Below are 26,332 nucleotides of genomic sequence, written 5' to 3' on the forward strand. Positions count from 1 at the left end.
TGTTTTTCAATAGCTTGTCTCGTTTTAGAAATTGTCAATACGTAGGGCAACTGTATACAACCTAAACGTGCAAAGAAAAGAATATTAAATTATACAAAGTCTCTTTCAGAACATTCTTCAAATGCTATCATGCACATGTTCTTGCGTATCGAATCAACTTGGAGTCAGAAACCCCATAAACAGGTAATAAAGGTTTATTGCTACAAAAGTAAGGGGAGTTGACGATTGAAAAATTGAAGTCATCACATTTATCATAAAGATTTGTTGTTAAGTTATCATTATAGAAAAAAATCCAAATACGAAATATGACTGTGTTTTATTTCAACCTCACTGTGATATATCGAGTCGAAATATAAATGGAAGTAACTACTGTTAATTGATAATACGTGGTCAATTTATCTACCGGTAAATGTCGAGATGAAGGCCACAGAGTGTGTTTTCTTCAGAATTGAAAAATAGGTCTGCTTATAAGAGGTGCAATTGGTACCCATGGGAATTCCAACAGATTGTTGGCCATGATCTCCAAAAACTACATAGATACTGTCAATCAAAAACGCAAACATATTTTTAACATCAACTTCAGAGTACTTGTGTTTACAATCAGAATGTTTTAACAAAATACTTTTGCAAATGACCAATGAAAAGGTAAGTATATTTACGAGTTACATTTTTATTGACAAAGCAGCTATCTATGATGTCAAAAAGCCTGAGCTTTAATTTATCGTGAGGAATGGTTGTACAAAGTGTTGAAAAGCTGTACGTTTTGAAGTTATTGATTTTCTTAAAATTTCGTGATTTCAAATTTTTCGAAAAGTTCCTTGGAGATCCACATCTGATTTTCATCACTGCTTGAATATACTGTTGCACAGTACTCCTGAAGTTTCCCCTTCACTGCTGTAAATATTTTAGTGAGGAGTAAAGAAAGAGGCTTGGTAGAACATTTACTGCAACCCACTATGTATCTTTGTTTGTAAGGATTTTTATGGAGACATTTAATTATCGTTATCTATGATAAACAATTTCATGAATTATCCATAAACCATTGGGGTTGTTTTAATTATTATTTCTAATCACTAATTAATGTATGATTTAACGCAAGTGCTTTTCTTCACCCAAAAAATATGAATGTAAAGATATATGTTATAAAAGAAAAAAATATGCATATATACGAAAATGTACGTGAAAAAAAAAGATGTACATGCATCATCGGTCGCACAGCATTGTATGAATCTGTTTTTTTTTTTCTTCAGAAAGTATTCATAATAAAATTCATAATAAATTATTTTGCTTCATTTTTTTTTTCACATTGGCTGCCTATTCAAAGAATAAGTAAAATGTAATAATAACGTATATTTGAGACATATACTTTTCGTTATCTGAAAGTATTGATCACAATAAGTTATCGCTCCCCATTAAAATTGCGCTCGAGTTCCCTTTTCATTCATGCCCTGCATTCACTCATCCATCATTGATATTTAACTGATCAGGTAGTATCTTTCATGCCCTGCATTCACTCATCCATCATTGTTATTTAACTGATCAGGTAGTATCTTATATATATATATATATATATATATATATATATATATATATATATATATATATATATATATATATATATATATATATATATATATATATATATATATATATATTACCACTTAAGTTTTTGGTGATAGATAAGATCCAGATTAATGTTTTAATCATGATACAATTTGTTATTTCTTAGAACTAGTGCATGCTAGTCTGAAAGAGGAGGCAAAAAATGCATAGTTTTCATTGTACAATAGAATTCTATTTTTAGAATAAACTTTCCATGATTTTTTTTTTCATAATGTTCGATTCTTGATGCGACACTCAGTCTGAACTAGTTAATTCGAGGGCCGTTCAATAAATAATGCAAAAGGTCATCTAAAAATAGGAAAAGCACGTAAAGCAAATTCATAATACTTTAAATCTCTCAAAGCATTCCCTGTGAACATTTACACGTCTAAAGCTTTTGTACCCATGACCAGAAAACCTCAGCATAATCATCTTTAGGGATGCCCTAGGGACACTGATGAATAGCACTTTCCATGGTATACCTGAAATTGTAAAATCTTCCTTTGATTGCTTTCCTGATTTTTTGGAAGAAAAATATCTCACAATGGCTGATATCTAGCGAATATGGGGGATAGCTAAGCTCTGTAAACTTTCCTTTCTTAAAAATTTTCTTTATTTTTCTATGCTTATTTACAGCAGCGTTGTCAAATACAGCAAAAATACTCTAGGGACCGGTATTTGGACTTGCTTTGCAGGAAATCTGCTTAACTTTCCTGTGTGAAATTTTAACATAATAGTTACCATTGATAGTCCTTCCTTTGGCTGTATGTACATGTTTTACCGGACATCTTGAATAAAAAAAATTAATAAAACATATTTGGAGTCCTTCCTTCACTTTGCAATAATAGGACGACAGCTTTCTCTTTGATTCCACATTTTATTCATAATCTTCCTTTTTGGCCATAAAAAGTACACCCATGTTTCGTTATCCATCACTCAAGTTTATCAAATCTTCTTTTTTGGTAAAAATGTTTATTTTTGAAAAGACCACTGGCACATTTAATCTGTGTTTTCTCTTGGCCATTTGTAAGAAAGTAAGGCACCCATCTGATAAAATTATTGTTAGACTCATTTCATTTGTCAGAACTCTATAAACTGTTGTGACGATGAAATGTGTTTCGTGTCTTAGCAATGTCTATCAATGTAAATCTGGCATTTTTAGTTATCATGTTGCTCACAGCATCGATATTTTTGGTGCCCCTACAGATTTCGATCGACCAGTTTGACTGCGATCATTTAATTGTACTCTTTCATTTTTTAATTTCCAAATCCATCTGAAAACTATACGGCGTGAATAACTAGTCTTTCCACATATCAAAATCATATCTTTAATACGGGTTCTTCAGTTATTTATGTAATGAAGCACGGTTTTCAGAAACGCCCTCATTTTCATCAGCTCAGTGTAGTGACCATGCTTACTTTAAAAGTGAATTTCTTTGCGGCAACAAAAGGAAAAGTTATGGGGTTTTCTGTGCTTAGGAGTTCTTTAATAGAACTTTTCAACTTTAAAAAAATAAAATTAATGTTGCATTACTTATTGAATGACCCTCGTAAGCGCTTGAAACAGTTATAGTCAATACGGAACAGTCTGTACAAAACTAATTCGATCAAACTAATGTTACATGCATCTGTCAGGTAGGTTCATCCGCCTAAAAGCAATTATAAAGAAAAACAAATATATGTTAGCCTTTTTTCATTATTATTTTTTTGTACAATGTTTAACGTATTGAACAAAATCTAAAGAGAAAACAGACCACACGGGTATGTTAAAACATAGATCGCGGGTTAGTTTAGTTATAGAAAGCTTTATAATTTCTGTCTTTAGTCTTTTCAGCAGTTTGCTGTAGAGTTTTCTTTTTCATTTCCTAACCAATATAAACCTAATGGGAAAACCTTAGAGGGGTGAGTTAAGAAATATTTTATCCGATATCTATGCATTAATCAAATTAACTTCAGAGAACGTAAATCCCATATTATTTTGATTCCAAAACCATTTTTAATATATCATTGATGAGTTAACACGATTAAAATGTCAACTCTTTCAAATCCCTGTAAATCAACTTTGAAGTTCAATGCATTATTTTATTTAAAACTGAATTTATCATGAGAAATATTACATTACCTTTAGATTGTCCGAGAATAAGAAGAAAACATACACACGCTGTCACAAGTCCCATATTCTTCAGTAGTTACAAGAAACAGTGTAGAATTTCAAATGGCTCAAAATGTGGATGATGCCTAGTTTTGAGTTAATTCGAGATATCTTATTATCAGAGTGGAACCTTTTAATATTCATCAGGAAAACCGAACGGAAATGACAATAAAAAACCGAATTGAAGATGTTATCACAATCTAAGTACTGAAAATACTGAAAAGCGGTTAGCATGCTTTCGTCTGGGATTTACGACAAAATTTGAACGAAATGATGAAATTACATGTAATATACTTTAGAGTTATGTTCAATGACATCGGACAAGAAGCAGTAATACTGAACTTTTATCATTTAAATTTAGGGACTGTGTATTTTCGGGGTATTGAGTACATGTACGTTTTGCTTTTAAAATAATAAGCTGCTACCCTTTCTGAAAAAAGGACCAGTAAACAAGGTAACCAAGTTTCAAAGAATATTTATCATCAATTTGAAAAGAACAAACGATTTGAAGATAACGATCCACATGTAATTACAAAAAAAGAAAAAAAATCAATTATGCACGTGTAACGTGTTGAGGGGTCCGTACCTGGTTGATTATTAAAATAATTATTAAAATAATAAATAATTTTCCTCTTAAAAATGATCATTTAAAATGATTGGCCTGCAAATATAAACAGATATGATATGGCCCTTCCCTTACTTAGGGAAAATCACACACTTGAAGGTCGGCCTTATATTTACAAAACAAAGTGGAGGTCCACAAATGCCACCGGACAGACACCAGTTATGCCTTATTCAGGCTCGTAGTGTCTGTCACGATGCCAAGTCCTAACCTATTACCAGTGGTAAGCCTCTGACAACAGAAGATATACTGAGTTGTCCTTATTCAGGACGTACAGTCATCCACTTCTATCAGAGATTTTCACTGTCTAGAAAGGTTACCAGGCAAGCCTCTGAGGGGTTGTCTTCCCTCTATGGTCGGCCTCTAAATGGTTAGTCACGCGATACTACTTATTTATTGTGGCAAGCCTTCGCCGTCAGGCAATCCACCTAGTATTGATGAAATAATCGTGGCAAGCCTCAGTATTAGGCAATCAACCCAACTAACCTATTCTCCGAAAGAACCGTCTTCTTCTATCTGCTGCCTGGACTCAAAAGAACCCCGCAGCTTCGCTGCGCTTGCTTATATACCTTTGTTTAAGGTCACGTGATTTGCTTCATCCACCAACAGATCATCAAAGGCCGACTAGCATATATATACACAAAGCTATAAATCTTTACACACGTACATTATTCTGTACGCATATATGTTGAGATCAAATTTAGACCGTTAATCGGCACTCATGACCATTGAGTTCTGAGGGTTTTTTTTATCGTGCCAACTCCTACCGTGACACGAGGGGGGGGGGGGGGGGGGGGGTCGGTATTTAAGGTCTCATCCGAAGGACCCGCAACTTTCACTTCAAAGTGCCGAGATTCGAACACACGACTTTCCTATCACGGAGCGAGCGCTCTATTGACTGAGGTACTGTGATGGTATATTGTCAGTTTGAAATTGAACATTTATTGACTTGGCATTGTTCTATATATACAACAGTACAATTAGTGTCACATTTAATAGTGACACGTTAACACCCCCGATTCTGTCAAATCAATCAATGTGTATCAACACCTGGTGGTAAAGAGTTTGCTTCCAGGTCGGTAGGTCTGGGATCGATTCTCGTTCATCGCGCCGCGTCAAACTTAAAACGTAAACATAGGTTTTGACTGTTCCTTCGCCAAGCGCTTCGGTACTAGATGTAAAAGTCACGGATGTTTCGCATGAGAACTTAAAAACCTAGATCCCTTGTCACGGTAGGCATTAGCACGTTAAAGAAACCTCACTGCCCAATGTCCCTGGTGCCGAGTAAAGGTCTAAATTTGAAGGAGTATAACAAACAACCTCAAAAATGCAATGCTACTTTTTCGCCAGAAGTACCGGTACATCACTTCCTGACGTTTGGCAATGATGATTTACAATTTGGAATGTTTTTGACAACAGCACTTTTGCCATAGGTCTTTACTGTTTTCCTTCTGACAAAAATTCAAAAAAGTTCAACTAGATTTAAAGAATCCAAATGCAACAACAATTCCCGTGATGATATTAAGAGGAACATTACAATGAATTAGATAAAAAAAATTCTACGAAAGTTAAAAGGACAATTTCTCTTCAACGGAAATCGGGTACAAAAATTACCTTTACGAAACTCGATCTTTAACAGGGAATGGATTTTACTTCAAGTCATTGTAGTCAAGTATTTGATGTTTGTCTGAAAGCCCTTTATTGTCAAAAATTTTTTTTCTTGTAATTTTCCCTTACTCTACGAGGGGTGATCAAAAAGTTCGCGAACTAATTGAATTACTTCCATAAAAAAAATATAATTAGGTTTCAGTGTTCATTATTTTTAAAGAAGTCCTCTCCGATTTTAATGCTTATCTACCACCGTTCTGCCCATGTTCAAATTACGTAATCCATGCGGTCATATGACATACTCCGTAGCGTTCTGTTCACAGAAGCTATGTTTTTCTGAGTCTTATATCTCTTACCACGCAAGTAATTTTTTTTATAACAAGAACAGTTCATTTCTCGGAAATGGCCAAATCTCGGCAATGGGATGGGTGGATAAGGATATCCTTTCCAAGAATGAGCATGGGGACCATCACAACCCGATTCCTCTGTCTTGGGAGTGTCGTTTATCTAATGTGGATAAAGTATGGGCGTCTTCTTTTTATCTTATCTGATAAGTAAACGATATTTCGGGGATTTAATAATTATATTATTGTTAAGATATTCAATTATTTTTAACTTTAACTTGGCGATCTTTCAAAACAAATTGGTCATCTAAGGACACATCTCTTCCCCAGTTTGCTTTCACTGGGCAACAGAACAAACATCATATTTAACCATCTCCCTTTCTTCACTAAAACAATCAATTCAATTAATGATTAAACTTCTGGGAAGACTTTTGTCTTCATATACCTTGTAAAAATTATTATATACTACTGCCAAGGAATCTCCAAGATATACGTTAAACTTTACAGCCGTTCGTTGCTCGAGTATGACAGAATCAACCATTTTTTGTAACAGATCACCTACATATTGACGTCATTTTTACATTGTGACGTCACAAACATGGAGCAAAACATAATATAAAATCTGCTATTTATAGAACATGTGTGCCATATTTCATTCTGACCTGAATTGTGGTTTTGTAAATATAGAGATAGATCGTGAACTGTTTGATCACCCCTTGTAGTTTACAAAAGGTTTTTTTTTCAGTTCCAAATAGTAGAATACAATTTGGAACTAAAAACATTGTAAACTAGACTAAAAAAATATTTTAAAAATCTTAACATTTGACTAAGTAATAAAAAGTAAAAGGTGAATAAAACGAACAGTGATCAATCTCATAAATCCAACAAAGAATACGAATTGTGATCAGGACAAAAAACAGACCCATGAAACCCATGGTCATGGAAACACCAGAGATGGGATCAGGTGCCTCGGAAAAGTGAACATCATCTGTCGACCGGTAACACTCGCCTTGATCAGATGGACGGAGCAATCTGTAGTCAAGTTTAGTATCACAACAATGATTAAACAATTGATATGAAAAGTCAGACAAAATACAACCCAGTGTTAGGTTTATTTTCAAACTAAGGTCATTATATGACCATTATACGACGATAGAACTTGAGAAAAATTGATTGCTAAAATCCCTGTAAAATCAACATATTTTTCAATAGCCTGTCTTGGCTTAAATATAGATTATACTCGGAGCATGTAAAGCATCAAATCAGTCCGCAGAGATAAACACAATATTCAGGTGATAAAGGAATATTGCTACATAAATAAGGAGAGTTGAGGATAGAAAACTTGAAGTCATCCAATTTGTCATACAGTTAAGTTGTTAGTTGGCCATTATCGTTTATAGTAGGTAAAACATCCAAATATGATACAGATGTAGCACATTCCGTAGAGACTTTTATATTGAGTTCACTGGGATACATCAAGACGATATATGAAAGAAAATAACTATTGGTAACTAATAAACCTTCGTCAATATTTCCTCAACAGAAAAGTTAAGCATGATATATTCCATTTTAATTTATCAAACTAGAATTATGTCCATAGGACATGAATGCCCCGCCCGGGGCTCGTTAGTAATGCAACATGAGGAAAGATCAATGTCAAACATGTTGATGCAATTGAATAGCTTTCATTGATATGTATATGCATATCAATTTTAAATTTTTAAAAAAAATCTTGAATATTTCTTTGCAAATTGGCTGAACAAAAATTTAAGAAAAGTGAGGTTCTAAGGAAAGATCAAAGCCAAAAATTGTTGCTCTCACCGGTATGTATCAGCATATGAAGTTTGATAAAAATATCATGAAATAGTTTAACATAAATTTAAGTGAAATGAGGTCAAGATCAAAGGAAAGGTCGAGGTAAAAATGTTGATGCAGTTAAGATGCATCAGCATATGAAATTTGATAAAAAAAAAATATCTTGAACAGTTTCTTTGAAACTCATCTAAACTCTTTTTTAAATTGAGGTCTAGGTAAGAGGAAAGGTCAAAATTAAAAAAAAAAAAAAGAAGATGATTTTAAATAGCTCTCATCAATATGTTTCAGTATATATAAGGTTTGATAAAAATATCTTGAATAGTTTCTTTGAAATTGAGCTGAACACATTTTCTATAAGTGGGGTTAAGGTCATGGAAAGGTCAATGTCAAAAAGTTAAATAGCTCTCATCACTTCGCATCTGCATATGAAGTATCATAAAAGTACCTCGAATAGTAATAGAATAATGAAAAATGTAATCTTAATCTTAAAATATAATAAAATATGATTTCTCTGAATAACCATACATACCAATTTTGTTACTAATCATTTTTCGTGTTCGAAGCAGAGAAAAGTTCTCATTCTAGTCAGCATTGTATGGAGAAAATTAGTAGGCATGTTTTCATGAACTACTTTCAATACTCCATGCTGATAATAAATTGGGAGTAAAACATCAAACAAACAAATGAATTACAGATGATGCCTCAAAGACGACATCTTAATCTACAGGAAGCCGGTAGGACCGTGGAATGTTACAAACTGGAATGTCACAAAATGCAGTGGAAAGATTCTTCAACAGGTCACAAAGCGTCATTGGGCCGTTGTGGAAAAGAATTCAGGAAACAGGATCTGTGCACATAAGGATTTGGAATGGAATACAACCCTGTACAGCGGCCAGCAGGATCACCAAATTGCACTGCAAGCAAAACACTTCCAATTCAACTCATTTTTTGCTTTAAACAGGAAATGCCGTGGGGTAAACATTTGAAGTCAAACAGGCAAAAATAGGCTAGGCTTTGTGAAGCTAACATGAAAGCACGACGCAGTCCATAGGGTGAAAAGACTGGAGTTTGTAAGAGATTATGCAAAATGGCAAATCCGTCACTTGAGGTTTGTCCATCTTACTGATGAGTAAAAATTCTGCATTAATTTTGGTGATGAAATTGAAGATGTCGATTATGCAAACAAGGAGTGACTGCTGTGTACTTCAACCTGTTCACTTTGGTGGAGGTTCTGTTATGGTGAGTTTCTATTCAAAGGTCAATGGAGTTGTACGTCATCAGAAATGGAGCACTGACAGGTATTAAATATTAAGATGAGATTCTTCATCCAACTGTGTGACCATTTGCCGGTGTCATATGTACAGAATTCGTTATGATAAGTAATAAGACCAGGCCACACAAGGCAAACATTGTGAACCTGTACCTTTAGGCGGAGACTATGGAGAGAATGGATTCATTTGACCTTCAAAGTTACCAGATCTTAATCCGATTGAGCAAGTCTGGAATGTTCTATAGAGGCAGATTCAGCGACGGGATCCTGCTTCATCGAATACAAACGAACTTGATTTGTCGGGGAATGGCATTACATTCCCACGATGACCATCCATTCATTCATTTGTAGCTATCCCTATGCGATGCAAGGCTGTTATTCAGGCAAGGGGGAGGGGTGTCACACAAAGTATTGACTTTGGTCAGATCAGTTGACATTGCTTAATTTTAAAAATTATGCAATAAGTTCATATTGAAATTCATTCTGATTTAGGGGGTTTACTTCATTAAAACTCATGTGTATACCCTGATCCCATCTCTGATGTTTTTAGAGGTCGGTGTTTGCTCTGCTCCAAATTTGTATTGTTTCAATGGACTTTTGAGCTCCTGATTACCGTTCGTTATCTTCCTATTTCATTTACCATTATTATTATGAAGTTTGTCATTATTTAAGAGAAGAACTATGAGATTTAATTTGCTTAGATATACATTTTCGAAATAAATTTATAATTAAAGAATTCCATTTCCCTTATCGCTTTACTGATTTCTTTTTACACTTTCTTTTTAATCAGAGGATTTTTATCTGAATGTTGATTAAAGATTCCATCGCAGTTTTCAAAGGGATCAAAATTATCCATCATGTTCATTTTTATTGGGGGTCTGAAGGTTTGCATTGTGCTACTTTGATGTTTAATACTAAAGTCATTTTGAACTAAAATAACAATAGAAACAAGCATTCTGAGAGTATTGCATTAGCAATACTAGTCCCCTACCGGCAAGTGTAATCTGGTTCCCGTTAAAAATTGAAAATGCCATAATTCCGTCAAAAATCAATGAAGCGGGACGAAATGCAAACTTGATCTATAACTAATTAAGGTAAAGTCACATACCAAAAATCAGCTCAACATCTGAAAGCGTTTAGAAGAAAATTGCGGAAAACCCTTAAAAATTGAAAAGGCCGTAATTCCGTCGAAAATCAATGAAGCGGAACGAAATGCAAACTTGATCTGTAACTCATCAAGATACACTTACATACCAAAAATCAGCTCAATATCTGTAAGCGTTTAGAAGAAAAGTGCGGAAAACCAAGTGGGACAGACAGACAGACAGACAGACAGACGGACGGACAGACTCAGAGGAAACCTATAGTCCCCTCCGGTTTCACCGGTAGGGGACTAATAACATAACTGGGTTTCATACATTTTTCAGTAGTTTTATTTTCGGGAATAAAAAAGGGTACAAAATGCTTTAAAACTAATTATTATCTCTATCCTTTTTCAATATTTCATTTTCACGTTTTTTCTTCAAATGTTATTGCAATAATTGATTTCTAAACAAATCAATTAAGTTCATGACATGAACAAAAATAATTACCATGGTACCAAGGAATTTTAATTATCGTCGGAAATTAATGGTATTTTTCTTTCAAAGAGAACTTTTTTTCTTTCGAAAAACTCACCATTGGTTAGAATTGAATTTGCTCCAAGCAATCAGCATTTCATTGTGTTACATCTATCAGGCAGGAATGTATGTAGATCACAAAATTTTCGGTACATATTGTCGTTTTGTACATACTGTCGTCGGCGACAATATGTACCTACCCTCACTGCACATATTGTCGTCCATCGGTACATACATGTATTGTCGCCGGTGACAATATACCAAGATGAGCCTTATTTTCCTCCTACATAATGGACGACAAAATGTACAGTCAAGGTCGGCATATATTGTCGTCGGCGACAATATGTACAGTCAAGGTCGGCATATATTGTCGTCGATATATTGTTTTGACGAATATTTACTTGAGAAAGGAAAGAGAGATTGACAAATACACACACGCAATACTGAAGGGAGAAAACTTTTTGGTCCGAAAAATGTGTCCAGGATTGATGTACATCACTATGATATGTTTCGATACCGTAATTTTTGAGATATCTGATAAATCAGCCTATTCCTTTTTCTTGTAATATATACTTGGAGATTGAATGCATGTATTAGTTTTTTGTTCAATAGTAATGATTTTTTGCGTTTTTCTTATATACAACTATGTGCCGATATTGGTGTTGGGGTTGACATTTTTAAATCACCTGAACTGGAAGTTCAAGTAAGCTTTTCTGATCATATTTTATCTGACCGTCCCTCTGTCTGTAAACTTTTCACAATTCCAGCTTCTCAAGAACTACCGGGTCAATTTCAACCAAACTTGCCACAAAGCATTCATGGATAAAGGGGATTCAGGTTTGTTCAAATGAATGGCCATGCTCTCTTTCAAGGGAAGTAGTTAAGAATTAGAGAAAATTTAGTGACATCTCTTTTAAGGGAAGTAGTTAAGAACTGGTGAAAATTTAGTGACATCTTTTAAAAATCTTCTCAAACACCACTGTGCCAGAAATGACGAAACTTATGTGAAAGCTTGATTATGAAGTGTAGATTCAGTTTTATTCAGATCATGTCCCTCGGGGGAAGGGTGTGGCTACAATAGGTGATCAATTTTTTTTCCTAGAATATTTAGAAAAAATTCTTTCATTTTTTCTCAAGAAGTGCTGTGTCAGAAGAGATGATACTTATGTGAAAGCTTCGTTTCATAGCGACCGTTCACGGTAGCTCAGTCGGAAGAGCGCTCGCTCCGTCATTGGATGGTCGTGAGTTCGAATCTCGGCCGCGACTGACCTAAGTCGATAAAAAATGGGTGACAACTGTTCCTTCGCCATGCGCTCGGCACTTTGAGGTGAAAGTTGCGGGTCCTTCGGATGAGACCTTAAAAACCGAGGTCCCGTGTCACAGCAGGCGTTGGCACGATAAAGATCCCTCACTGCTCAATGGCCGTAAGTGCCGAGAAAAGGTCAAGATTTGAAGCCCTTCACCAGTATATGGTGACGTCTCTATATGAGTGAAAAATTCTCGAATGGGACGTAAAACAACATACAATCAATCAATCAATCAACCGTTTCATAGCGTACGATCAATTTGAGGTGCTGGCACGAAAAAGATCCCTCACTGCTCAATGACCCCGAGTGCCAAGTATAGGTCTAAATTTGCAGTCCTCCACCAACAAGTGACGTCTACATACAAATGAAATACTCGAGATGGACATTATAAAAACAAACAAACAAAAACAAAAACAATTTTGTTCAAATCATGACCCCAGGGATAGGGTGGGGTCACAATGGGTGATCAAAGCTTTACATAGGAATATGTACAGAAAATCTTTAAAAATCTTCTCAAAAACCAGACAGATGAAGCACCGGCGTACACCCCCCCCCCCACCCCACCCCGTGGTTTGATTTGTGTGTGTGTGTGTGTGTGTGCTTTGGTAAATTCTGTTTGTATATATTCTCAATTTTGTCCACATGTAAAATTTCATAATTAAATAATTTACTTAACATATACAGTAACACACTTTAACATACAAATGACTTTTTAAGTTTTTTGTTTGTCAAAAAAAAATTCTGAGCCACCCTCATCCCCCTGTCTGAAATTTCTGGATCCAACAATGAGAACAGCAGGAGGCCCGTGATTAGTGATGTTGATAATGGGAGCATCCCCAGGTTGCTCAAATTCAAATATCTTCAAATCAAACCGGGCCTAAGGTGGGGTCACAATGGGCGATCAAAGTTTTACATAGGAATATATGGGAAATTTCTTTAATAATTATCTTCCCAAACACAACAAAGCAATGATTAGTCATTTTTATATGGATTGATTGATTGATTATTGTTGTTTAACGCCGAGATGGCAATATTATAGCCAAATTAAGTGTATATGACCATTTTTGAAGTTTTTGGTTTCTCTGGCCATATTTATATGGAACATTGCCATGCATTGTCATGCGACATGTTCTGATGGACAACAATATGCGTAGTGAGGGTAGGTACACATTGTTCCCGGCGACAATATGAACAGGACGACAAAATGCACCGTCACAATCGCGATGCATGAAATAGCATTCGAGACACGTCAATGTGATATACATACCAATTACATTCACAAAACTACCAAAACAAAAAACAAAAAAAATCTATAAGTAACAATATTTGAGGGGCGACAAAATGTACAGTGAGGGTGAGGCACATAATGTCGCCAGCGACAATATGTACATGTGTTACTTTTCAGTCGGCGTCAATATGTATCGATGGACGACAATATGTGCAGTGAGGGTAGGTACATATTGTCGCCGACGACAATATGTACGAGTTATGGTGATTGTTGTATACTGAAACGCAAAAGAAACGCAACTAGCAGTAATCTACAAATATTTGAACCTTTTAACTAATGATTTTCAAAACTGGTTACAGTTAAGTTAAACTCGATTTAAAAGCATCAAAGATTTGATAACAATGTTAAATGATTACCTTTTAAATTTAGAAAGTAACACATGACTGTTAAAACACCCCCCTTCCCGGCCATTCAATTATAGCGTGGAAGACTGTCATGCACAGCAATTGCAGCTTGATTTCCACGATGCAGTAAGTTCATCAATCTCGGGATCTGAGCGAAAAAAATATTCTTTGCCATTTTTAAATGTCCGTTTTTCAGATGATGAAGTCGAATTTTCTCTAACCTAGCGCAGTGTAGTAACACTTTGACTTCCGGTCCACGGATATCATTCATGCTAATGATACGTATGAGCCTGTTGAAGCGTGTTGTCGGGCATTTTTGCATCTGCAATTCTCCATCACCTTTATTTTCAGCTTTTCCAGCTAGAGCATTTGAAATGCGTACTTAAGTCATTTTCAGAAAGCCTTGGCATCTCTTCCGGAAACGAAAGGAGAATTTATTTTGCGAAATATTACTGCATTACATATGATTTACAGATACAAACCCTTAAAACCCCATATTTTTGTCAATTTTTTTTTATTAAACATGCAATTTTTTATTTCTGTTCAGCGGGCTCAAACTTAACTTCCGGTTATGGCATGAAAATCATTCAACCGTTAAATTATCGATACTTACAATGTTGGCGATATCCGTACTTTTTAGATACAAAATTATATCCTTTATATGATTTTCCCCTCTAAAATAGGATGTTGCGTTTCTTTTGCGTTTCAGTATATAAAATCTTGAATAATTAAGCATAGGCTAGAATATAAATTTCGCGAGCAGAGATCTTGCGTAAATAAGCAAAATAAAGTTTCTGTTAATGAAAAAGTTAAAAATTACAGGTACATCATTAATGTCTTTATGAAATTTGGAGATAACGAACAGTATTCAAGCTCAAAGTCCATTTAAACAATACAAATCGGGAGCAGAGCAAACACGGACCTATAAAAACATCAGACGTAGGATCAGGTGCCATGGAAGATTGAGCATCCCCTGCAGACCGGTCACACCTGCCGTGTCATGATCGGGAAAAACGGGAAAAAATCCGTAGACAATTCAATATGTAAATAATGGCCGAACAATTAATATGAAAAACGTCAGTCAGCATTTAACTTAATGAAAGGTTGTATTTGTTGACAAGGTCATTGTATCAACCATAAAACTTGCCAAATGATGACCCCAAACGAGACTGTTGATATCCTTGTTTCATCAACTTGTTTGACAATAGCTTGCCTCGTTTCAGAAATTGTTCATACGTAGAGCATGCTCTTGCGTATAGAATCAACTGGGAGACAAAAACCTCATATGCAGGTGATAAGGGTATATATTGCTACATAAGTAAGAGAAGATGACTATTGAAAATATGAAGTCATCACGTTTATAATAAAGCTTTGTTAGGTTACCATTAAAGTTTTTGCCTAGTAAATATCCAAATATGAAATATATGTGTCAGACTCTGTGGCATCTTTTAATTCAAGCTCACTGGGATATATAGAGTCGACATGTGGATGGAATTAACTATTGTTATTTGATAATAAGTCGTCGACATATCTAAATGTCAAGTTGAAAGCCACAGCAAGTGTTTTCTTCTTCTCGTGTAGAAGTTTTTGAATAAATTCTGCCTTAATATGAATACAAAAACAGGTCTGCTAGTAAGGGGACGCAATCGGTACCCATGGTAATTCCAACATATTGTTGGAAAACCTTATCTCCAAAAACTACATAAATATTGTCAATCAGAAACTCAAGAATATTTTTATATCAACTTCAGAGTACTTGTTTGTATATAATCAGAACGTTTATTAAACAAAATAATTTGCAAATCACCAATGACAGGGTTAGTATATTTACGAGTTACATTTTTTATTGAAAAAGCAGCTGTCTATGATGTCCAAAAAAACTGGACTTTAATTTATCGTGGGGAATGGTTATTAGTAGTTATTAATGGACTTTTGCGAGAACTGACTTTTACAGTCGATGGCTTACTTTGACATTTAAACCTGCCTTATGTACGGAGGCACGGAATTGATAATAGACAAGAAAACCATTATAGTGGTAATAGGTATGGTGGTTAGGTGCAACTTACATGATTTACCAGTATGCAATCAATGCAAGAGATGATGAGAGGCAGAATTACATACCTTAAATTACCTTATTCGTGAGGTTAGTACCTCCTTTCAACTATTTTTTCTGAAGGAATGAAATAAGGAAGAAAAAACATTGGAAGAAAAACTAAGTAAGGGTAGGGTGAATGCCGATCCCTTCCTAGACAACGTAATATTTGCTTTGAAATGGCCCATTATCGTCGTTTAATTAACTCTTGAGCTTAATGTTTATATTGCAAAAGAGTTTCCGTATAATGCCCTAATGTATTTAAGTAAGTCGTCATTTGTAAAAGTCAGCGCTTCTCGCAAAAGTCCATTAGTAACAAAATTAGAATGTATAGCGGGAGATGAAGCCTTTTTGATCTTGCTCGGTACCAAAATGTCATTGAGGATTTTTTTTTCATTTGAAATTACTATGTATTTCATTCAATCAACAAGTGGCAATAATAATGATTTTTGGCAAATCTCCATTTTGAGATACATTTATAGGTACCTAACTAACTGGATCTGTAGCTCTCTGGTTTGTCTGTCCAATTTTTCTCGACCAGAGAGCTACAGTTTTGCAGCTAGAAATCTATCAGTCAAATTATACGACCCAGTGATAGGTTGTATTTGCAAACATCATTTGAACAATCGTAGAATTTTCAAAATGTCGGCTTAAACGAGGTTGTTGTTATCCCTGTAACTAACTTTTTTGAATGTTCCACCAACTTGATCAATACATAGGGCTCACAGCGGGTGTTACCGGTCAACAGGGGATGCTTACTTCTCCTAGGCACCTGATCCCACCTCTGGAATTTCCAGGGATCAGTGTTTATGCTCTGTTCACAGATCTGTATTATTTGAAGTTTTATGCGATCGGTCACTGTTCGTTATCTTCACCTATTTCATTGCAGAAGCCTGTTTCGATTTACAAATTGATCGTCATCAGGGTATCCTCTTGGGTATCAAATGTGAATGACATTTTATTTATTAATGATATGTTTGTATCTTTTTCATGATTAGTGGACAATTTTCTTTATCTTTACTGGATGGATATTCATGGATTATTTTATTAGGACTGTATATTGCACCATGATAAGTGATTAAAAAGTTAGCAGTAGCTACAATGATTAAGTAGTAATTAATATCGCTATGATTTTTTAAGAAATTGGGTCAATCGCTCGATAAAAACAAAATGTTAAAGCGCAATGGGAAACATTTTTCCTGTTTGTTCAAAGTTATACCAAATTCATACGAAAAATGTGGTATAAAGCTTCTATTTGATTTTCTATGACAAGCTTTAAGAACCAAGACGGTTTTACAATTATAATATCATAATTTTAAACGTCTGGATTTCCTGATTTATTGTGATTCAATGATTGTCTTTATTCCCTTTTAATTGTAAAATTTTGATAGAGTAAATCGAAAGTTGTCGAAGGTTTTCACAGTATACTCAGCATTTGCTAGCTTTTTTCTTCTTGAAGTTTCTGACATTTCCAATAATATCAATTCAAAACTGCAAAATTCAACCAGACAGATCGAAGAGCCCAGTGTATATCTGAAGTCTCTTGTGACTTGTAAACGTTACATGGATCTTAAAAGAGATTCTGATACTACTGAAAGTACCTTTATGGCAAAGGAAAACTTTGGTACTTTAAATCTTTTTTTATCACTTCCAAACAGTCCAAAACTATCAAAAAAGAGTTTCCCAAAAATGTTGCCACACATTATTAGAAAATATGTTCTTATTGAAGCAATACTTATATCAATCTTTTAAAAAAAAAAATTTTGAAAAGGAGTGACAAAACAAATTTTTCAACATTTTAATTTGACATTATAATGACTGTATTTGATAAACATCTATGATGTCAAATAAAAAGTTTCAGAAACACATAAAAACATGACGTCAGATAAAACCATCATTTTATATAATATATAGAAATCTAAAATGTACAAAATACAGCATTGGAAAAAAAAAATTCTGACAGCATTTACATTGATAGATCAGCCATATATACACTCCATTTGTATTTACAAATAACAGAACATTATAAAATCCCTCCTATATGGAAGAAATATATATGTATGTGTGTACAGATATATATTCAAATAAATACGTTTTTCCACAATTGCTGATTTTATTTCATACAATAAAAAAATTGTCAACAGATGATTTTTTTTCTTTATCTACATATATGTACAAAAAAGGGACATAATACATGAATACATGTATGTACAGATTTCTTTCAGTGTGATGCTTCAATACAAATTGCTTCATGTTAAGCAATAATGACAATACAGTAACATAACTTTAACCAATACGATAATAAACAATCCAAATACATTAGAAATAAAACAGCATCCGACCAATAAATACACAGCATTTATAAAATTTGGGAAAGGGGGGGGGGGGGGGGTTATCCATCCATTTAGTACTAAAATAAATAATTTCTTTTTCTTCGGAGACAAAAGTGCAATTGAAATTCACACAACATTTTCGGTATTTACTTATGAGTATTATTGTGCTGTTGCCCATAATGTCTACCTTCCACTGCCATAGTTTTGAAGAAACCTGAAAATATGTTTACCCCCTCTTATTTATCTGATTTTGTTGTTTGTTCAAGATCGGATGTCATTTTACTTTTTTAAATTATGATGTTTTTTCAACTTCTAGAAAATTTTGGAACACCAGTGCTGGTCCCTTACGTGAGAATTAAAATAACCTCCTACTGCGGACACTTTCTTTGTTGTCCTTGATGATTTGTAACATTATCAACAATGACTCATTGTACCAAGATTCTTTAAATTAATACTTATCTTAATCTCACAAAATAACAATATTTAAATAAAAATTATATTAAATAAAATATCTATATTCTCAAAATTTCCTAAACGGTTATCAAAAATCAATATGAAAGAATTCTTGGAGTTCAACACAAATAAACAAAAAATTCTCTGCTTGAAAAGTCACAGGATTTTTGAGGGAATAATAATTATCCAATGTTCTCTATAGCAAACTTAATGAAAATTTTCATTGCTATGGCACAGAATTTACCTTTTACATGATGAGGATGAAAGGTTAACCTGGTTTAAAAGATGTATTTCAGAATAATTAGATTCTTTCAAACTTTGTTCTACTGCAGTATGAATGTTATTGTGTCATTAATCAAACTAGAACCTCCCAGACAACAAACACCTGAGAGAAAGACTAGATTGCCATTTATTCAAGTCTCAAAGCCAAGTACCTAACTGGGACTAAAAATTAATTACGGATTTTGTTTTTCCTTAATCATAACTGCTAATAATAAACTTTCGAGGAAGGCTTGGGTGAAACTCAAAAGTTCCTTTAAAAATTATGATCTTTATCTTTGGTAGATTTCATATTACATAGGTATATGATTCTGTGCGCCTTTCAGGTTTTAAAAATTACATAAACGATATGTACTTATTGGCTATTCCTGTCCTATTCATATTGTTATAACCATATGTTAAGTATGATGATAAGATCAGGAGAAGGTCACATGCAACAGAGGAAAATATAACAAGTAAAAAAATTGACTATGTTAGACGGGGTATCAACCAATAATTCAGATAAAATCATAAATCATCATAGGCGGCATGAGAAAAGTATTTAACAAATTCATCACTTCTTAAAATTGATGGTTTTTAAAATTGTAACATTTAAGAAATTCCTTCACATAATATTTTAAGCATTCAAAGCGCCTCTTTTTTCATAAGATTTCTCAGTTTCATTTCACATTCAGCAGGGGAATTTTTTTGTATTAATGTAAATACATAAATTAGCACCATTTACAGACTTCTCTGTTTTTATCTTAAACTTTTCAGATAAAAGAATTTCTTACAAGAAAACTGGTACAATAAACAAACAGATCACATATCAATTGTTTGCAATGTCTGACAACTGCTAAAACAGGTCAATTTCTTACTTAAACCCTGCATACATGTACATATTAATCACGTCAAAATAAAGATCACTCATTCATATAAGCTTGCAGAGAAATTTTAAAAAGGCTCTCCTCCCAAAATAAGTAGAAATTTTGTAACAGGAAAAAAATCTATATCAGAAAAGTGGATTTGAAGTCTTACAATTGGCTCTTCCAACAGAGATTCTGCTAGGTAACTTTATTAGTGTGTGTAAAGAAAAGTTAATACAATAAATAACAAATAAATTCATCTAAAATTAAATAAAGCAAGCAGGACTCTCTGAAGAGAACACATAATGCAGGATGCTTAAATGAAAAAAAATCTTAACATTCAACACTGCCATGAGTATATCATTTGAGCAACACCCTACACTGAGTCATTAACACACTGAAATGATATATATGACGTAACAGTTTTATCAGCTCGTAAAACCCATAAGGGCCTCATTCATTAAATCGTCGTCTAAATCTATGGATCCAGCAGGCGAGCTGTGTTGAATAGATCTGGGTGAAGGGTTTGGAGAAGGTTTCGGTTTGGGAGAAGGTGTGTGTGTTTTCTGACGGAAACTGACCACTGTCACTGGAGACAATTTCTTGTTTTCTTCGTTAAGGTCGATCACACATTTGGGTGAGTTATTCTTGCTGATGTTTTGACGGGGAGATTGGCAATCGATGATCAGATTTTCAGGGCTTCCACCTGAGCTGGCGGGGCTAAGAACAGGCTTTGTAGTGCTTATCCTCGCTTTCCTCCGCACAGACATGTTCTCTATATCCTCACAATTCATTTCGTCAATGGCCACCACACTTTTAGGAGTTGGCACTTTGAACACATCACCTTCCTTACGGACACTCTCTACTGTGGCCGTTTCACCATTCACTTTTGGACTTGCTTTGGGGGATTTTTTACTATTTGTCTGCATAGATAAATCTTTAATTTTGGATTCCATCTCCTCATTCACATCCACACTCTTACCGACTTCATTTTTTGCCACATTTTCCTTGTCGTCCTTATCATGTCTGGAAGAAAAATTTTCTGAAGCACTTTTAAGAAGTGATGCAAATAAATTTCGTGAATTATCAACAATTTTGTAATCCTTGTTTTTATCAATTCCACTTGAGACATCTTTGGTGGGAATACTTTTATCACTGGAGTCTGACTTAAGGTCAGATCCATGTTTTTCTGAGCTACCATTAGCTCTGTCCACACTTTCTAATGAACTCTCTGTTTTCTGTTTGGTTTGCTCTGGTTCATCCACAGAGTTCTGCCTATTAATTTCTCCTCCCAATCCATGAGGCACTTTGGCATTCGTCAGTTTATCTATCACTGCTGAGAGAGAGCTTTTTCGGGGGCGGATCTTGGAATTGGAAGAGGGACAGGATATGGTGGGAGACACCAGAGAGCTGGCAGTTGTCTTTGGTGGTGTTTCCAAGCTCAAAGTTATCGGACTCGTGACTTTGCTAGCTGCCATAACAGACTTGGGTGATTCAGAAGCTTTCGTCAAATTGTTCATGGTCTTACTTGTTAGAGACTGACTCACAACTGGACTATTAGAATTTCTGGAAGATGTCATAGCACTTGACCCTTGCCCTGTAGCTGGTTTGGTGGGGTAGTTACTTGGACTACTCTGTGGGATGGTCTTGCTTGCACTGTTACTAACACTGCTGGAATTGAGCTTGTTGATATTTGGACTAGTACTAGCACTAGGAGGTGTCTTTAATGGATGAGAGGTATTACCTCCAACAGGTGTTCTAGGAGGATTAGAATTAGAGTTCTGTCTGCTCACATTTCCAGGCTTGTTTGCTTGACTTAAGGGTGACTTGCCTGAACTGCTAGGTGATTTGTTGTTGGAAGAATTACTGATGCTTGGAGATCTGTTTCCCAGTTGGTTACCCCTTACACTGGGGGAATTTCCACCAGAAATATTTCCCTTATGGCCGGAGGTCAAATTCACATTACTTTTGGTATTAGCTAAAAAGTTCCCACCTGTTGGAGTCTTTGGTGTCCCCAGTGAACTGGGGGAGTTTTTCAGTCCTCCTTGGAACTGATTCGACACACTGACTTTTGTACCAGTGTGCGAGTTCACAGTTGTTATTTTTGGTGTTCCAGCAACACTTGTTGCCACTGTAGTTGTCATAGTGACAGTTGTGGTGGTCATAGAAACAGTTGTTTTGGTACTGTTCACATTGGATGAGGATGCAGAACTGATTTTGGGAATGCGTGGAAGGCTTGACAGCCCTTTGTCTTTGGGATTTAAGAATGACAAAACAGAATTAAGTGGATTAGTGGAATTCTTGCCAAAGGAAGTAGATGACTGCCCCTTGCTGGATGAGTTCAATGACTTAGAAGAGTTCAAACTGCTCTTACTCCCTGAAAATGAGGGAGAGCCACTTTTCCGTTCACTGGAGTATTTCCCATTTGAGCTTTTGGAAATTCCAGAAGACAGTCGACTGCTTTGGGAGAGCTTTCTCTCCACTGCTGCAGCCTTTTGTGAGGTAGACGAAGAGGAGGCAACATTTTTATTGCTTGGAAATGTTTTCGAGGAACCCCCAAAGGGGAGTGGAGTTTTTGAAGAAGTTGGGGTGGTCACTTTTCCAGGAGGAGGGGTAATTGTTCCTGTTTTAGAATTTCCAGAGGTTAGAATGGACACAGCACCGATCCTACCAATTGTTGTTGAAGTAGGTGTGGATGAACCAGACTTGCACTGTGTGGGTGAGGATGTTGGGGTGGGGGTTTTAGCACTGGTAACAGCAGAACTAGAGGGTATTGCAATCGGTTTTAGCTTGATTTTGGGGGTTTTAGTCATTAATTTGGAGTCTTCTTTACTAACACTAACACTGGACATAGATAGAGACTTGTGGGAATTTTTACCTGACTTTTGACTGTTAACATTTGATTTGCTTTCGTACTTTTTCACTCCGTCGCCCTTGTCTCGGCTAGAAGGTGAAGATCTGGGGCTATTTTCCATAGAAAGTCCTACAGATTTAATGATCTTGAGCTTTGTTGATGTTTTATCTTCACTCTCCACAGGTGTAGCACTATACATTTCACACGACGCACCTCGACTGTTACTTTCTAAACGTTTTCTTTTCTTATGCTCCTTTTCTTTTTTGTCTCGCTTTCTCTTTCCAGGTTCAGTATTTTTTGCTTCTTTCTTTTTCAATTTGTCACTTTTCCCATACTTATTCAAAAAGTGTTTGGCATTTTTTGATTTGTTAAATAAATGTAATCCAGCCGGTGAGGCGGACATCATCTTTAAGTCATTACAATCCTCTTCATCACTGTTGAAGTCATAAGCCTCAGCACTAGATTTTTTATTGTTTATTCCCAACAAGTCGGAATTCTTGATTCCCGAAAGCTTCATTCTCATTTTCCCTTTTGCATTTTTAATTTTCAGCTCCTTATTTGGTAAGACACTATTTTCATTGGGTGAACCAAGCAAAAGAGAGCGTAAATCTTTGTGAACGATCTTATTCTCAGAAGAATCTCCGACATCGACACGTGACACAGAAGAGTTACTCATGGGACTGAAATTTAAAGAATCCGTCACATCAAATGACTTGCTGGAATACAGAGATGTCTGATCTGAAGTGTCACTGTCACTTATGTTTCCTTGTGTGAAACTGGTTGAACGAGAAAAAGATAAATTGCTGCCTAGTTTAAAACTGTCATTAGAGTCTACAGACATTTGCTGCTGGAACTGAGTTCCCCTCCCCACTGAATTCTGTCGTGTCAAAGTCTTCCGTGTCTGAAAAGGAAAGTGAGATTCATTTCCTGTGTTCTGATATTATGTAATCTACATGTCTAATTTTCAAATTTTTAAAATTAATAAACCGAATAACAGGTTTTTCTTCATAGCAGCAAATACATGTACATTTAAGAATCTTGACCCACTAAGCATGTATATACATATAAATGTAGTTTTACATTCAAAAACTTCAATGTACTCTTTTCTTACCATTGTTATCTTCTGTGATTATGAATGAGACCAAATATTACTATTCCAGGAACTCTTTTTACACTTAAATTTATCAACTAGGAATCATATTTATTACACAATTCAATCAGATTAACTACAAAACAAAAAGTTTTGTTTCCTAGCTTCAGAATGAATAAGTTTCAGTAAATAGAGTTGTGGAGGTGATGATGAGGTTTAAGTAGCTGTGTTAGACTAACCTGATGATCTGGTGTCTCAGTACTGTTCTGGAGGTAATGATGAGGTTTAAGTAGCTGTGTTAGACTTACCTGGTGATTTGGTGTCTCGGTGCTGTTTTGGAGGTGATGATGAGGTTTAAGTAGGTCATTTGTCCTTGACGCCTCTCCCGACCTGTTGAGGATGCCCTCAAGAGAGGTAGACCTTGCCATGTTTTTTGGCACAGAAGTCGTTTGATTGAAAATATTGACATCCTGCATTGATTCAAGCTCACTGGATAGATCAGACAAAGGGTCACTAGGGTGATGAGATGTCTTGGATTGAATACTGTCTAATGTGTTCTCCAATCTCCGTAACGGATTCACAGAATCTTCTGTTAGATCAATTGGTGATGACAGTGAGAAATGATGGGAACGTGGTGTTTCTATCCCAGTTTGAAAATCTGAATCAAACGAGCTTATCGAATCAAATGAATGACTCTGAAATTCACTCTCAGTTAACCTGTGCTTGGGACTTTTCCCCCGGGGGGATTCTGTCACTGACTTCCTCTTTGGTGGTCGTCCTCGCCCACTTTTAAGTGGCACAGGCACACTGCTAGCAAGGTTTGCCACATTGTTATTGTTATTATTGGTTAAAGAGGCCTGGTTATGCAGAGGTGCATCCTCCAACAGTTTAGACAACATGGGGCTCTCATTGACTGGGGGAGGGTCTGGATCTGGAGAATCCTGATCTAATAAAGTCACTAACAGAGGATTACTTCCAGGTACATCTGCGTCCACTTTCTTGGAATCTTCCACAGGGGGAGGAGGTAACATTGTCCCCACTGTGGCACTGTTAGGAACAGGGAATCCCCCGAACCCTGGCGGAATCTTAACATTGGGAATTCCCAGGTTTGCTGGACTGGTCAGAGTTTTATTGTCTAGTGATGGCAGATAAGGTGTGGCAAAGGTGACTTCAGCAGGCATCACAAATGGAGGATGGTCAGTCTCCATGGAAACAGGGGAAGGCTCTGGGGAAGGCTCCTTGCGTAGTTGTTCCGAAACTTTGTGAATCACAGATCTCAAGGTCACAGGGATAGACAAGCACCTGAAATGAACATCTGAATCTAGAAATGTTCCTAAACAAGAAAACTGACCAAGTCAGCAAGGGCCCACTAAGGGATGTGCGTCTACAATGATGATAATTGGAGAAAATAAAACTTGATAGAAAAAAATTAAAAAGGAAATTTAAAATACATGAAGAAGAATGGAAACAAAGACTGTAATACAAAATGTAAAGAGTACAGATATTTCCTTTATAACAGAATGATTTTACTATCCAACTAACTTTTTTTAAAAAAATTGATGGTCTATTCAAGATGTACCTACTTAAGGCAATTTTAAAAGAGCTTAATTAAACCTGTATTTGAACCAGAATGAAGAATGCTTTTTAATAAATGCAAGCCTTCATCAAAACCAAAAATCACTTGCAGAAAGAGGTGTTCATTTATAATCTGAATATGACAGATATATTGGATTCCAGGTCTTTTGCAGCAAACATTATACTTAATCCCCGGAATCTCAGGGGTGAAATACCTCAGTTACTAACTGAAGACATACAGAATAAAACTTGGTATTAAACACATTAAAATATGTCTTACTGCCTATAGAAACAATATACCAAACCTCAATTTAAAAAAAAAATTATTAAATTGAAAAAAAAAAAAAAAAAAAAAAACAGAAAATTTATGGATTAACAGAAACAAAGACAGACAGTGTGATTACTAAATGGCACCCCACAAATTCTAGTGGGGCCCTAAAGAAGTTTTAAAATACAAGTACCAATAAATATATGACAGAGCCAACTGTCAAGTTTCAGAAATCCTCTACAAGAAACACAGGGCCATAATGTAAAAGCTTTTAAGATGCCTTTCAAGATAGAAAAATTTACTGCACTGATTTTAATCAGCAAGAAGTTTAGACATATTTACTTTGTCTTAGGAATTAGTTTTCAAACTCTATGTTTTCCATATTTACAAGATCTCAGCTTTCCTACCTCTGGAAAATTTTGGAAGCAGCATCATCTGATAACAAATCTTCTCCTTCTTCAGCGACACTGACCCTGAATTTTACCCCTGTGATGTCAGAAAGGTCAACCTCAGCTGAAACATAAGATTTTAAAAGTATTGAATTTGAAGACTTAAGTTTAGATTAAATATTC

General features: G+C 35.3%; 1 protein-coding gene across 1 annotated transcript in view; it reads right to left on the reverse strand.

Moving 5' to 3' along the window:
* Window positions 1-17,943: 17,943 nt before the first annotated feature.
* LOC133194089 (mediator of RNA polymerase II transcription subunit 1-like) overlaps window positions 17,944-26,332 on the reverse strand; it is a 35,048-nt gene continuing 26,659 nt past the window's right edge. Inside the window, exons 15-17 of the mRNA XM_061330048.1 lie at window positions 26,168-26,273; window positions 24,226-25,219; window positions 17,944-23,728 (exon numbers count right to left, since the gene is read on the reverse strand). Of these exons, the coding sequence (XP_061186032.1) occupies window positions 20,402-23,728; window positions 24,226-25,219; window positions 26,168-26,273 (4,427 nt within the window). The 3' untranslated portion in view covers window positions 17,944-20,401. The remainder of the gene's footprint in view (window positions 23,729-24,225; window positions 25,220-26,167; window positions 26,274-26,332) is intronic.

This window comes from Saccostrea echinata, unplaced genomic scaffold, assembly GCF_033153115.1.
Source record: "Saccostrea echinata isolate AGI-Se365-2 ecotype Australia unplaced genomic scaffold, CSIRO_AGI_Sech_v1 ptg000028l, whole genome shotgun sequence".
Lineage (NCBI taxonomy): Eukaryota > Metazoa > Mollusca > Bivalvia > Ostreida > Ostreidae > Saccostrea > Saccostrea echinata.